The sequence below is a fragment of the Mesoplodon densirostris genome, chromosome 5, assembly GCF_025265405.1.
Source record: "Mesoplodon densirostris isolate mMesDen1 chromosome 5, mMesDen1 primary haplotype, whole genome shotgun sequence".
Taxonomy (NCBI): Eukaryota; Metazoa; Chordata; class Mammalia; order Artiodactyla; family Ziphiidae; genus Mesoplodon; species Mesoplodon densirostris.
In genome coordinates, this window is record NC_082665.1 from 4,001,243 (window position 1) to 4,016,929 (window position 15,687).

Consider the following 15,687-nt stretch of genomic DNA (forward strand, 5'->3'; position numbering starts at 1 on the left):
GGGCAGTGGGACAGGAAGGGGCCAACTGGAAAATGAGCAAAAGACACGAAGAGACATTTACCGAAGAGGATTTACAAATGGCACATAAGCACAGGAAAAGGTGCGCAATGTCATTTGCCATGAGGGAAATGCAAATTAAAACCACAACGAGATACCACTGCACACGTGTGAGAATGGCTAAAATAAAACACGGTGACACCAAATGCTGCCAAGGACGCCAAGAAACTGGATCTTTCAGACGTTGGCAGTGGGGCAGTTTCTTTAAAAACTAAACATCCACCTAACACAGGACCCAGTAATTACACTCTTGGGCATTTATCCCAGAGAAATGTCAATTTATGTCCAAAAATACCTGTGCACAATTGTTCATAGCAACTTTATTTGTAATAGCAAAAAATGGGGACAAAATCAAGGCTCCTTCAGTAAGTGAGTGGTTAAACTCACATCATGGAGTGAGAAGCAGTAAAAGGGATGAACTACTGATACATGTAACAACCCAGGGACATTATGCTGAGTGAAGTAAACAAGCCAATCTCAAAAGGCCACATACTGTGTGGTTCCATTTATATGACACTCTTGAAATGATAAAATTTGTAGAATTAGAGAACAGATTAGTGGTTGCTAGGGGTTAGGGATGGTCAGGGGACAGGGTGTGGCTATAAAGGGGCACATGAGTGAGGTCTTTTCAGTGATAGAACATTCCTGAATCTGGATTGTGGAGGTGGTCCCATGAGCCTACACCTGTGATGAGAAGACATAGAATTACGTGCACACGCACAGTGCCAAGGTCAACATCCTGGTTTTGAGAGTGTGCGGCACTTACTCTTTCAAACTATGTATGTGATATGCATAGTTACGTAAGATATAACCCTTGGAGAAAACTGAAGGGTTCAGGGGACCTCCCTGTGCTATTTTTGAAACTTCCTGTAATTATTTCAAAACTAAAGACCTAGAAAGTATTCCATGTGTGGCTTACCTTATATTTCTGTTGAGACCACTGCTTTGGTCACTGACAAGGAGGGACTGCTAAGTCATCTGGGCCAATAGCAAACTTGCAGGACCTCAACCTTCCTCACCTCTGTCCTTTATCCATCCCCCTCCATCACATAGGCAGGCCAGGGACGGCCTGGGAAGGCCCAGCCAGATTAACAAACAAGCGATAACCTTCGTTTCATACTTATATCAACAACCTTCTTGAAAACGCCTTTTTCTTTGAGTTATTTTAAGCTATGTGTCTTTTAAAATTGTGAAGTTTTCATTTTCCAGTGTTTCAAAACTGATTGTTTTTTCTAAACCCCAGCTTCTGCAGATCACATTTAAAAATAATCCTTATCGGGACTTCCCGGGTGGTCCAGTCGTTAAGACTCTTTGCTTCCACTGCAGGGGGCACTGCAGGGTTCAGTCCCTGGTTGGGGAACTAAGATCCCACGTGCCACGCGGCGAGGCGAAAAAAAAAAATTCCTTTTCACCTTGCATGCACTAGGACAGCTACTGTCAAAAAACCCAGAAAATAATAAGCGTTGGCGAGGGTGTGGAGGGAATGGAAGATGGTGCAGCTGCCATGGAAAGCAGTATGGTGGTTCCTCAAAAATTAAATGTAGAATTACTGTATGATCCAGTAAGTCCACTTCTGCGTATAGACCCAAAAGAGTCGAAGGCAGAGACCCGAAGAGGTATTTGCCCCTTGTTCGTAGCGGCTTCATTCCCAGTAGTTACAATGTGGAAGCGACCCAAGTGTCTATCGACAGGTGAATAACGATGGGGTATTATTTAGCCTTTAATAGGAGGGCCATTCCGACACACAGGCCAATGTAGATGACCCTTGAGGACGTGATGCAGAGTGAAACAAGCCTGTCTCGGAAGGAGGAACACTGTCCGACCACCTACGGGAGGCACTTTGAGGACCTGGAATCTGAGCGATCGTTGTTGTGAAGACTGATCTGTCCCAAGTTTGGTGTATGGTTCCCCTTCCAGGACCTGTTTCCCGGGGAATCTGGATCGAGCTGGTCTGTGCTGGGACGCGAGGGAGGCTCGTCTTACCCTCTCTTTCCTCTCCAGGTGGTGTTTGACCAGTGGCAGGTGATCTGTAGAACTGCACTGTGTTTTTATAGAAAATCTGTGTGAAACTGACAACAGTCCCATGAGGTTTCTGGGCCGTCTGAGCTGAGGGTGGCAGCGGGGTGTCTGCCTGCATCCAAGTTCTGGATGATGAACGTTCGCAGCTGTAGGAGGGGACCTGGTCCCTGACCACCTGCCTGAGAGCCAGACTCGGCCTCCCGTGGCCCTCGGAGCACCAGGCAGGGAACCGGGAGTGGCCCGGAGTTTGTTTTTGGTGTGTTGAGCTGCTGCCGGCTTCCAGGCGGAGGTGCGGCCGGGGAGCTGGGTGTACGTGTGGGACCCCGAGTAGAGTCACCAGCATCCATGTGGTATTAGCAGCAGCCACAGAAGCAGGTGTGACTGCCTGGGAAGAGGGTCCAGCACGAGGAGGGATGAGAAGGGGCCGGTGGTGCTGAGCCCACGGGAGCCAAGACAGCGATCCGGTGGCGGAGGAGGATTCCCCAGGGGGGCGGAGCACCAGGAGAGAGCAGCTCAGTGCCGCTGGTTGGGGGAGGAGTGGCTGTGGAGGAGGGGAGGGCAGTCGGCCACATCCGGCGTGACCCAGAGGTCACGTGAGGTGAAGAAAAAGTTGTTGAGTGGACTTGGCATGCGTTCAAGGCCAGCTTTGGGGGCAGGACTCAGAGTCAGCGGAAGAGGAGGACCTGGGAAGAAGGTGTCGTCACCATTGACAAATAGCTTTAGTATGAACACACAAAACAGTGGACAGGCAGGCAACAGCCGACCGCACCTGTCCATCACCAGCTCAGCTGCTGTCGCCCAGGTCTGACTGCGCCCTCCACCCCGTCCAGGACTCCCCACCGGTAGGACCTCGAGGCAAACCCTGGTCACATCATTGCGTTTGTAAATATTTCGGTCTGTGTCTCTACAGGAGAAGGGCTCTAAAAATAACCACAATACTGTTACCCACCTAAAACATTTAATACTGGTTCCTTGATATGGTCAAAATCTGGTCAGATATCCAGTTGGTATTCAGATATCCAGTTGTCCGATAAAAGTCATATGTGCGGGGCTTCCCTGGTGGCGCAGTGGTTGAGAGTCCACCTGCCGATGCAGGGGACACGGGTTCATGCCCTGGTCCGGGAGGATCCCACATGCCGTGGAGCGGCTGGGCCTGTGAGCCATGGCCACAGAGCCTGCCTGTCCAGAGCCTGTGCTCCGCAACAGGAGAGGCCACAACAGTGAGAGGCCCACGTACCGCAAAAAAAAAAAAAAAAAAAAAAAAAAAATGTCCTATGTGCTGTATCTCCACCAGGATCCAGACCATTCCCACGCATTGTGCTGGAAGTTGCTTTTGAACTACAGTGATTTGATTTCACTGATGTTGATGAGATTACTGTAGGTTCCCGGGTGGTTATAAGAAGGAACACAGAGAGATCCGTGTATCCTTCATTCAGTTTCCACCAGTGGTACCATCTTGCACAACTCCAGTACCGGGGGGCAGCAGGGATGGTCACCTTGATGCAGTCCAGATACAGAATGTTCCAGCCCCGCAAGGAGCCCTCTGGGGCCCCCTTATAGCCTCCCCCTCTTTCCTCCCACCCCTCTCCCTCCTTTACCCCCACCAACCAGTGCCCTAGTCCCCTTCTCAATAATTTTGTCATTTTAAGAATGTTATGTGGGGGCTTCCCTGGTGGTGCAGTGGTTGAGAGTCCGCCTGCCGATGGAGGAGACGCAGGTTCGTGCCCTGGTCTGGGAAGATCCCACGTGCCGCGGAGTGGCTGGGCCTGTGAGCCATGGCCGCTGAGCCTGCGCGTTGGGAACCTGTGCTCCGCAACGGGAGAGGCCACAACAGTGAGAGGCCCGTGTACCGCCAAAAAAAAAAAAAAAAAAAAAAAAAGAATGTTATGTGAATGGGATCATACGGCATGTAACCTTTGAGGATTGGCGTTTTTCACCCAGCAGCATTCTGGAGATTCATCAAGATTGGTTGTGTGTGTGTCGGTAGTTTCATGTTTTTAGTTGCTGATTAGTATTCCAGGCTGTGGATGGACCACAGATTAGATTGTTTAACCAGTCACCCAGTGAGGGACTCTGGGTTGTTTCTAGTTTGGGCTATTAGGAATAAAGCTACCCTCAGTAGTCGTGTACAGGTTTTTTGTGGATGTAAGTTTCCATTTCTCTGGGATAGCCGCCCACCAATGCCATTGCTGGGTCATAGGCCATGTTGGTTTTATCAGAAACTGTCAAATGGATTTCCACTCCTACCAGCGAACACAGATGTCCCAGTCTCCTCATCCCCACCGGCATCCTGCCATTCTGAAAGGTGTGTAGTGGTGTCCTTGTGGTTTCTACTTGCATTTCCTTGGCAGCTAATGATGTTGGACATCTTTTCATGTGCTTATTTGCCATTCCAGTGATTTTGTTGATGAAATGTCTATTCATGTCTTTTGCCCATTTTCTAATTGGCTTGTTTGCATTTTTACTATTGGGTTTTGAGAGTTCTTTGCATATTCTGCATATGGTTACGCGGTTTGCAAAAATGTCTCCGGTCTTTACATTGTCTGTTCATCCTCTTAACAGCATCTTCTGTAGAGCAAAAATGTTAAATTTTGGTAAAGTCCCATTTATCAATTTTCCTTTAATAAACTATGCTTTTGGTGACAAGTCTAAAAACTGGCTAGTTGTAGATCTCAAAGATTTTCTCCTGTTTTTCTAAAAAAAAATTTACTGTTTTATGTTTTAAGTCTCTGATCCATTATGAATTAATCTTTGTGTGAGATGTGAGGTCACAGTTCTTTTTTTTTTTTTCTGCCTCTGCATGTCCAGTTGCCCCAGCACCGTTTGTTGAAAAGACCATCCTTCCTCCACTGAGCTGCTTTTCCCCTTTGTCCAGAATCAGTTGAGCATATTCTGTGAGTCTGTTCTCCATTTCCATTGATCTGTGTGTCTATCCCTCTACCAATACCAAAGTCTTTATTACTGTCCTTTATAATTAAGCTTGAACCAGGTAAACTGATGTCTCTCACTTTAGTCTTCTTTTTCAGAATTGTTTTTAACAGTTGTAATCATGGGGGCTGCCGAGTAAACCTCAGGTGTCACAGAGAACATCTGCCCCAGATCTCCCCTTGCTCCCCATTTCCCACCAAGTTACACACAGATACTTCTGGTCTAAGCCTAACTGACCCTCATGACAAATCTGGTTTCCTGACATGATTACTGTGGTCCCCCAGTGATCACTGTTGTGGTTAGTTTGTTTGCTTTTTGCAGTAGTAATCATGTAAGTGTTAAAAAGATTGAGGGTTAAGCAGCAGTTCTCAGACTTGAGCTGCATCAGAATAACCTGGAGGTTTGCAAATACGCAGAGTGCAGGGCCCCAGCCCAGCAGGTCTGGGGAGGGGCCCAATAATTCACATTTCTGAGAAATTCCCAGGTGCTGCTGGTGCTACTGTTTGATGGTCCAGGGACCACACTGAGAACCACTGGTATAAGTAAGTTTCCTCAGGATCGGTGGTTAAAATGGCTGAATCTCACACTTTGAATATTTTTCTGTCATTTTCCCTACAACAGTACTATTTACAATCCCTTGGTCTGAGATTTCTTACATGCTGGAGAAGTCTGGAAACTGGACTTCCCTTCTGCAAAGGAGCATTCTGCACACCAGAGGGATTTTGCCAGCACAACACAGACTTCAAGAGGCTCCTTTATAAAAGTTATTTATGACAAACCCATAACCAACATAATACTCAACAGTGAAAAGCTGAAAGACTTCCTGCTAAAATCTGGAACAAGACAAGGGTGCCCACTCTCACCACTTCTGTTCAACATAGTATTGGAAGTCCTAGCCATAGCACTCAGACAAGAAAAAGAAATAAAAGATATCCAGACTGGAAGGGAAGAGGTAAAATTGTCATTATATGCAAATGACATGATACTATATAGAAGACCCTAGAGGTGCCACACAAAAACTACTAGAACTGATAAACGAATTCATCAAAGTAGCAGGATACAAGATTAACAAACAGAAATCTGTTGCATTTCTTCACACTAACAGTGAAATATTAGAAAGGGAAAGTAAAAAATGAACAATCTCTTTTAAAATCGCATTCACCCCCCCAAAAAAAATATGTAGGAATAAACCTGATCAGGGAGGTGAAAGACATATGCTGAGAACTATAAAACATTGATAAAAGAAATTAAAGATTATTTAAAGAAATGGAAAGATATCTCACGCTCTTGGATTAGAAGAATTAATATTGTTAAAATGGCCATACTACCCAAAGCAATCTACAGATTAATTGTCCCTATCAAATTATCTGTGACATTTTTCACAGAGCTAGAACAAATAATCGTAAAATTTATATGGAACCATAAAAGATGCAGAATTACCAAAGCAATCCAGAGGAAAAAGAACAAAGCTGGAGGCATAACTCTCAGACTTCAGACAATACTACAAAGCTACAGTAATCAAAACATCATGGTATTGGCACAAAAACAGATGTATGGATCAATGGAACAGAATAGAGAGCCCAGAAATAAACCTATACACCTATAGTCAATTAATCTCAACAAAAGAGGCAAGAATATACAATGGAGAAAAGACAGTGTCTTCAGCCGGTGATGTTGGGAAAGCTGGGCAGCCACATGTAAATCAATGAAGTTAGAACATACCCTCACATCATTCACAAAAATAAACTCAGAATGGCTTAAAGACTTAAATATAAGACATGACACCATAAGACTCCTAGAAGAGAACATAGGCAAAACATTCTCTGACAGAAACCATAGCAATGTTTTCTTAGTCTCCCAAGGCAGTAGAAATAAAAGCAAAAATAAAAAGATGGGACCCAATCAAACTCATAAGCTTTTGCACAGCAAAGGAAACCATAAACAAAACGAAAAGACAACCAATGAAATGGGAGAAAATATTTGCAAACAATGTGACTTGATTTCCGAAATACACAAACAGCTCATACAAGTCAATAACAAAAAAACAAACAACCCAATCCAAAAATGGGCAGAAGACTTAAATAGACATTTCTCCAAAGAAGACATACAGATGGCCAACAGGCACATGAAAGGATGCTGAACATCGCTAATTATTAGAGAAATGCAAATCAAAACTACAGTGAGGTATTATCTCACACCAGTCAGAATGGCCATGATTAAAAAGTCTACAAATAACAGTTGCTGGAGAGGGTGTGGAGAAAGGGGAACACGCTTGCACTGTTGGTAGGAATGTAAATGGAAACAGCCACTATGGAGAACAGTATGGAGGTTCCTTAAAAAACTAAAAATAGAGCCACCATACGACCCAACAATCCCGCCCCTGGACATATATCCGGAGAAAACTCTAATTTGAAAAGATACATGCACCCCAGTGTTCACAGCAGCACTGTTTACAGTAGCCAAGACATGGAAGCCTTGAGAGGCCAGATCAGAGGCAGGCACAGGGGAGGTGGCCACACTGGGCCACGAGGAAGGCTGGGACGGTCCTCTTTGTCCGCACCCTCCAATGCTGCCAGCTTTGTAGGCAGTCTGAGGGCTCCCTTAAGAGCCCACTGTTCTTGCAGAACTTCCTTGACCGTGAGCTGGTGTTGCTGGGTAGAGTGGGTTCCTGCTGATGGGTGGACGGTTCTCAAGCTCCTGGGGGCACCTCAGCAGCTCATGAAAGCGGGTTTTCATGTGTTTCCTCTGCCTCTTTGTCCCTCTTCTCCTTTTGCTCCATGACCAGCCGTTGCCCCTGTTCCAGACTGGCCCCTGACCCCACCCGTGGAGCCCATCCACCAGGAAACACCAAGTTAAACGTGCTGAGGCCACATGCGGCATCTTGTAATGTAAAGGGGTGTCCCCAGGAACAGAAAAAACTGTGCTGTGTTTGGAGAAAAAATATACCCTGGTTGTTGATCCCTGGCATTTTAGGGGCAAATTGGAAACGCCATCTCTCTGCCTTGTTTCCTTATAACTCATTCACTCTTCTGTGGTGGACCTTTCAACTAATCATGTGTTCAGCAAATCCATTTTCATTTGGACTTTGCATTTGTCTGCTATTCATTCTTCAAAAGCTCCCGGGATGGAAATGGGGCAGAGGGCGTGTGGAATCGGCATTCGTGGAGCGCCGGCCTGTGTACTTCCCCAGAAAGGTACCTCGTGATACACTCGGGCTTGGCCAGGAGTGGGATGCAGGAAGGATGTGTCGAGTTAGCTTAATTGGGGATGGAGGGGTGGGAGGGAAGAGGAACGATTATTGAGTGGCACATACGGGGTGTATCTCACTTTATGCTCCCCCCAGAACTACATGAGGTGGGCATTTTAAGTTCCGTTTTATAGATCAGGAACCTGAGGCCCCATCTGAACACATCCAGATCGCCCACGAATATACAGGGGGCCTGAGCGCAGCTGCCCGCTTTGGAGGTGAACCTCAAGGTTGCATAGGAGATAGAAGTGACCAGTTGTGATAAAGGTTTTGTGGAGGGCAGGCAGGCTCTCCTCCATGATGTCAGGCGGTGCTTAGTCCCCCTTCGAGAGAAATTTGGTGTCACACACAGGTTAGCAGGTGGAAAAAAATGGAGGTCGCGTGTGATGTGATTGCCCCGGAGGAAGTCACAGTCCCGTGAGGGAGGAAAAAATAGAAGTGGCAGTGTGAAAACTGGCTTTTTAAAAATAGTGGTATATTTATTTTACAACTGGAAATGGATGGCTGATATGAAAGATGAAAGCCTGAGTTCACAAACACGTCCTAATTCAGAGCCATTCACATCAATGGTTTATTATAAAGCAGCATCATTCTAGGTTAGAAAACATTTCAAGGCCCCCACCTGAACCCACGATAAAGGGGACCCTGCTGCCTGTTGCCTTTAAAGCGCAAAGTCAGGGACTTCCCTGGTGGTCCAGCAATTAGGACTCCACGCTTCCACTGCCAGGAGCCTGGGTTCAGTCTCTGGTCGAGGAACTAAGATCCCGCAAGCCACGTGGCAGGACCAATAAAATAAAACAAAAAATTTCTTAAAAAGCACAAAGTCAGTCCCTACACAGGCTCGAGAGGGCCATTAGCAGGGACTGTCTTTAAAAACGCCAATGGAGGGCCTCCCTGGTGGCACGGTGGTTGAGAGTCCGCCTGCCGATGCGGGGGACGTGGATTCGTGCCCCGGTCCGGGAGGATCCCGCATGCCACGGAGCGGCTGGGCCCGTGAGCCATGGCCGCTGGGCCTGCGCATCCGGAGCCTGTGCTCCGCAACGGGAGAGGCCACAACAGTGAGAGGCCCGGGTACCGCAAAAACAAACAAACAAACAAAAAAACGCCAATGGAAAAGAATCTGAAAAAGAATGAAACTGAGTCACTTTGCTGTACGACAGAAATTAACACAACACTGTAAATCAACTATACTTCAATTTAAGAAATGCCTTTGCCCAAAAGCTGATCACTAACGCAGCGCTCTGTCCTGACAGGTGGTGGTGATGGCTGAAGATGGGAACGAGGAGATCATGTTCATCTGTAAGTGGCCCGTGGCCCATCCTCACCACGGAAGGCAAAGCCACGTCCACGCTTGGTTTTTATAGTAGAGAAGAGCTCTCTCCTTTAGACGTGGTCTTACTTGTTTTAAGAACCACGACTTATTGGGCTTCCCTGGTGGCACAGTGGTTGAGAGTCCGCCTGCCGATGCAGGGGACGCGGGTTCGTGCCCCAGCCCGGGAAGATCCCACGTGCCATGGAGCGGCTGGGCCCGTGAGCCACGACTGCTGAGCCTGCGCGTCCGGAGCCTGTGCTCCGCAACGGGACAGGCCACAACAGTGAGAGGCCCACGTACCGCAAAAAAAAAAAAAAGAACCACAATTTATTACGCAAGAAATGTGTTGCCCGGTACAGTTTTAAAAGGATCATCTTTCTGAGAACTCCTGGCAAAGGGCACTCAGCAGGGCTGGCAGTTGACTCAGATAAGTAACCCCAGGTTTTAGAAAGAGGTTTACAACATGTTAGATTTATGATAAACAGGTTAAGTTGGTGAATTTTCATTTACACTCATTCCCTGGGGACACCCCTGTCCTCCGTCCCCATAGAGGTGACTTGGCCTACTTTGCAGCGTGCCGTGGAGCAGGGTTTTCTCCTGGGGGCGCACGTCCTGCGTTGTACTCTTTTTGCATTTATGGGGAGCACTGTCGCTTACTCCCAGGCCGCGCGATGCTCTGTGGGCGTCTCCCTCCCCGCTCAACGCCCCCTCTGACGCCGGGATGTTTGTTTGCAGGGTGTGAAGACTGCAGCCAGTACCACGACTCTGAATGTCCCGAGCTGGGCCCGGTGGTCATGGTCAAAGACTCCTTTGTGTTAAGCAGGGCAAGGTGAGTGACCACCTTGAGCTGCTTTTATCATCCTGCCTGTCAGACAGGGTTTTCGGCATGTCACCTGCTGCAAGAGCCTGGTGGCCTGGGTGTCTACAAAAAGGGGGGGGCAGCAAAAGAAGAAATGGGAGAGGCTTCGGTGAGAAGGGCTGTCCTCACGTCTGAGGCCGTCAGAAATCTCCGTCCCACCGTGAGCTGAGTCTTCTGCCGCCAGGATGAGCCGAGGCTTGTTGCAGACACTTCAGGGTCAATGTCTTTTATCTAGTTCCTGGTTCAGCTGATGGGCTGGGTCGGTTTATGCGTTGAGCGGCCACGGCCGAGCTTGTTCAGTCTCCCCTGTGGTCCGAGCCCAGGCCTGCTGTCTAACAAGCGCCCACCGTGGGCAAGGGGCAGGGATGCGGGCAGCCAGGCAAAGCTGTGGCAGCTTCTGGACAAGCACCTAGATCCGGCCAGGGGGCTCCGTAGCTCTTCCAGTCCACGTTTCCCTGGGCGGGGGGGAGGGGCACAGCCCCACCTACCGTGTAGTAGCTGTTTGAACCCAGACGAGACGTGCTCCCGTCTGCACCTCAGTTGCCTCATCTGTAAAGTGGAGAGAATAACCACCCTTTGGAAAGTTGCTGTGATCCTTACACCTGATTTAGGGCCTGGCATGTAGTGGCACTAAAATTGTCATCTAATCAATGCTGTTCCTAGAAGCCGCCCAACTGGTTTTCCCAGCCTCTTTATTTCCTTGTCTTACTGGGACTTCCCTGCACAAAGCAGAGAGATGACTAATTTCGCCTGAAGTACAGATCTGATGAGCTCTCTTCCAAAAACCTTCAGTGGTTGCCTGTTGCCCACAAAGTTCCCGTGGGAGCCATCGGTCCCTCTGTGACAGTTTCCTCGTCTCAGCCCCCCTGCTCGCTCCTGTGAGGGGTGTGTGCTCCAGGCGCCCTGGGGGTCCGCCCCACTCCCGACGTGGGCCAGGCTGGCCCTGGCCTTGGCTCACGCAGGGTCCCAGCCCACATGCCTTCCCGCTGGCACGCGTGCCCCATCCTTGATGTTCTCCGAGTTTACTTAGAAAGGCCACATCCCCGATGAAACCAGCCCAGTGCAGCCTGACTGGAAATGCTTTTATGGTCTTTGGAATGCGGAGGCACTTCTTGTCTTCCCGGTGGTGCTTTACACGTGGCCCCTCTTTGTGGTCTCTCTGTGGTCCTCCTCTCTCTGTTGGCCGATTGAAGCCCACACTTAGGATGTGTGTGTGTGTGTGTGTGTGTGCGCACGCACACACACGCATCAACTCTTGTCTCCTGGGCGGGGATTTTAAACGCATCCTCGAGTCAACGCCCGTCTGTCGCCTACTCTGGGGGCCAGTGAGAGGACCTTTTCCGTCATCCTAACCCTCTCGTCCCCTGGTGTGGGTGGCATCTCGGTCAGTGGATGCCCGGGGCCGAGAGTCTCTTGCTTTGTTCTATTTCTAGGTCGTCCCTTCCCTCCAACCTGGAGATCAGACGCCTGGAAGATGGAGCCGAGGGGGTGTTTGCTGTGACCCAGCTCGTCAAGCGCACGCAGTTTGGCCCCTTTGAGTCGAGGAGAGTCGCCAAATGGGAGAAGGAGTCTGCGTTTCCATTGAAGGTAAAAGCTGGGGTCAGTGGGGGAGGCAGAACCCCTGCTTTGTGACCCTCCTCGTGCAGACGGGGCAACGCCCGCTGAGCACCAGTGATTCATAAATGTCTTGGAAACAGCTCTAGGTATTATAGTTCTGGTGAATTTCCAAGACAGTGTTCAGATTTTTTTTTAGTTTGTTTTTATATCACAGGAGCATCAGAGTTAAGTTAGTATTTTGCAAGACATTAAAGAGATTCTATTTAAAACATATGCAAGAGTAGACCCCCAGCGCAGGCTTTAGGAGGGGGGCTTTCTGTGGATTTTTGCAGGGGTGCGTTAGTATTTTCACACCGGTGCAGAGCGTAGGATACTTTGCAAGCCTCTTTCAAAAGGAAGGTGTCTTGTCGGGGCCTTGATGAGAGGCCAGTGCAAAATTTGGCAGCTCTGAAAAGCACATCAGGCTGGAAAATGACAGCTTTTATATGACACTGAGAAAAACAAAATGGAAGGAAATCGGTGGGAGGGCTTGGATCACTTAAAGCGAGACCCACGGAGGCGCCGTGAGGCGAGGGACGTGGGTGTCAGTCACGGCTCTGTCCCCGCACCCAGTACGCGCCCAGCCTCAGCCCGCCTTCAAAAACACCTGTGAAATAAACAGAGAGGAACGGGTGCTGGTCGGGCGGTGGCTACCCCGAGAGGTGAGCTTTCCTGGAGACCCTCAGCGGAGACCCACGTGTTTCAGGGCAGAGATGATCTAGGTGACCGCGGAGTTTCGCCAGTCCTTGGAGAACTGAGTTTACAAGGCAGATTTCAGCACAGCAGAGCGAAAGGAAAGGCACTTGATTTGTTTACAAAGAAAGAAAAGAAAGAAGCGTTATTTTACGGGAAGGAGTGAGGTACAGAGGCCTGGGGCTGACGCACGTGATCGCTGTGGGCCCGGGGTCGGCCGAGGCCCCTTTGAAAAAGTCCTTTGTGCCTGTTTTGATTTCTTTCAGCGACTCGGATTCTGAAGGTCTGTGTCTCGTATTGAGTTGTTTCCAGCACAGGCTCAGCGTTGGTTACCTGGGTGCTGGGGGCAGCTTTACGCCCATGGAGGGAGGGCAAGGGCGCAGTTCCCACACCGGCTCAGGGTCGTTAGGCCCCTGGTGGACCCCTCTGCCCTCTCCCCTTGCTTCCGAGGGCTCCGTCCTCAAAGAGGGCCTCTAGCTCTTAGCAGCGGGGAGCCCCTACAGGAAAAGCCCAGGAGAGGGGGGCGATTTCTTCCTACAATGAGGAAGCAATGATTGCGTCTGAAAATGGCGGACAGGAACCCCCTATTCCATGTGGTTACTTTGAACTTCAAAATATTCAGGCTTCTCCCCCTGGTCCCTGCCTGCATTTAATCCATAAAACACTGGTGCTGCTTTGCAGATGAGGGCGCAGCTTATAAAGATCGAGGAACTTTGCTAAAGTCACTGACCGTACTTGCAACAGAGCCGGGATAAGATCTTGGGTGTCCTGATGCCCACCTGGGCCATGTGTAGAACTCAGACGTCCCGATGACGTCTGGGCCAGGTATAGAGTTCAGGTGTCCCGATGACGTCTGGAACTGGAGTAGAACTCAGGTGTCCTGATTCCCACCTGTGCCATGCCTAGAACTGAGGTGTCCTGATGACACCTGGGCCGGGAGTAGAACTCAAGAAGCACCTTCATGCCCACTTGAACACTGATTAGAACTTGAGTGTCCAGGTTCTACACCTGGACCACAAGTAGACCTCAGATGTCCCAGTTCCCAGCCGGGCCACGCATAGAACTCAGGTCTCCTGATAACTCCTGGCCTAGGAGCAGGACTCGGGTTTCCCCGTGCAGCAGAATGTACGCGTCCGGGTGCCCACCTGGACCACAGGTGGAAATTAGGCGTGGCAGTTCCCACCTGAGCCATGCAGAGGACTAGGGTCTCCCAGGGACACCTGACCTTTTGCTGTGTCTCCTGCTTCCCTTTTGCTTGTGATCAGCCTGACCTGTTCAGGGGTCTACCTCTGCCCCCCGACCACTGTAAATGCCTAAATAGGTCTGTATGGAGCACGGTTTGGCCTCTGATGTGGTGCCGTCCAGTCACTCAGCAACCCCCCTTCACACACACACACACACACACACACACACACACACACACACACACACACACACACACACACACACACACACACACACACACACACACACACACACACACACACACACACACACACACACACACACACACACACACACACACACACGTGCTGACACCACACCGGTGGATAACCAGCCCCCGCCCCGGCCCCTCGGCGGGCCGTGCTCACCCCCAGGTATTCCAGAAGGACGGGCACCCCGTGTGCTTCGACACCTCCAACGAGGACGACTGCAACTGGATGATGCTGGTGCGGCCGGCGGCGGAGCCCGGGCACCAGAACCTGACGGCCTTCCAGCACGGCAGCGACGTGTACTTCACCACCTCGCGTGACATCCCCCCGGGCACCGAGCTGCGCGTGTGGTACGCGGCCTTCTACGCCAAGAGGATGGACAAGCCCATGCTGAGGCAGGCCTGCCCTGGGCTCCACGGTACGTGGGGGCCCCTGTCCCCAGCGCGTCCGCCCTCCTGCCGCCCCGTGGGGACCCACGGCCCCTTGGCCACATGCAGCAGCCCGGTGTTAGTGAGAAGAGTCGGGCTAGGAGGGCCGGCGGGCGTGGGGAGCACCAAGGGCTCGGTCCTGACACCACGGGGTGTGTCTGTAGGTCTGCTTGTTGAATATCCGGGCTGAGAAGCCATTAGAAGAGCTCGCCCCAAGCCAGGCGCTTGCTGGCGGGCAGCTCTGCCCCCAGCTCTGCGGCTTCACGCGCATCACTCACCCACTTAGTCCCTGGGGGTCAGGTTGTGGCCCCTGGGTTTGGGCAGAGGGAACGGAGCACAGAGAGGTTAAGGAACCTTCCCTGAATCACAGTGCAGAGAGTGAAGGAATCAGGGTGCTATAGCCACCTTCCAGCAGCCTCTTCCCAGAGGTCGGGGTGTGCGTGTGCATGCGTGTGTGCATACGCATGTGTGTGCCTGGGTAGCATGTGTCGTCAAAGAAAGACCTAGTGGAGTCACGTGTGATTCACCCACATCCTTTTGGAAAAGCAAATCAGAATGCATGTCCTGCTGACCTGGGGTCGGGGGTCTCACCTCGTGAAGGGGGCCGATGAACTTAAATCTTTTCTACCCACGCCGTGGGTCCTTGGGGTGTTCATCCTCTCCACCTGACCTTGAGGGACCACGTGAAGTGGCTCACACGTGGCACTGTGACCTGGCAGAGCAGGGCTTTCATACGGCTCCACCTGGCACTGCCCGGGGCAGACATGCTTGTTGCTGCCACGAAGATTACTTCCTGTGGGGGAGAAGCTGACCCTGGCTTTCCTTCCGACCCCCGAACAACAGGGTTCTGACAAGGAGATGATCTCTCTTATTATGAGCACCTGGGGTACAGACAGCTCCGTACAGGTTTGGGAGGTTCTGGTCTGTCCCACGTGTGCATCGTGGCGGAGGTTTGGGAGCTGCTTCCGGTGGGCTCACGTGGCTGTGAGAGGGGGAGGGAGGATCCGTGAGGCATCCCAGACAAAGCACCCCACGCCGGGGCTAAAACAAAGGAAATGTGTTGTCTCCCAGTCTGGAAGCCTGAAGTCCAGGATCCGTATTTCCCAGCTCTGGTG

General features: G+C 50.4%; 1 protein-coding gene across 3 annotated transcripts in view; it reads left to right on the forward strand.

Annotated features, from left to right (window-relative positions):
- The window catches only part of PRDM15 (PR/SET domain 15), a 59,659-nt gene that overhangs the window by 5,813 nt on the left and 38,159 nt on the right, over positions 1-15,687 (forward strand). For all 3 annotated transcript variants that reach the window (XM_060098467.1, XM_060098465.1, XM_060098466.1), the window contains exons 2-5: positions 9,505-9,550; positions 10,299-10,392; positions 11,856-12,009; positions 14,310-14,562. In XM_060098467.1, coding sequence (XP_059954450.1) covers positions 9,514-9,550; positions 10,299-10,392; positions 11,856-12,009; positions 14,310-14,562 — 538 coding nt within the window. In that variant the 5' untranslated portion in view covers positions 9,505-9,513. The remainder of the gene's footprint in view (positions 1-9,504; positions 9,551-10,298; positions 10,393-11,855; positions 12,010-14,309; positions 14,563-15,687) is intronic.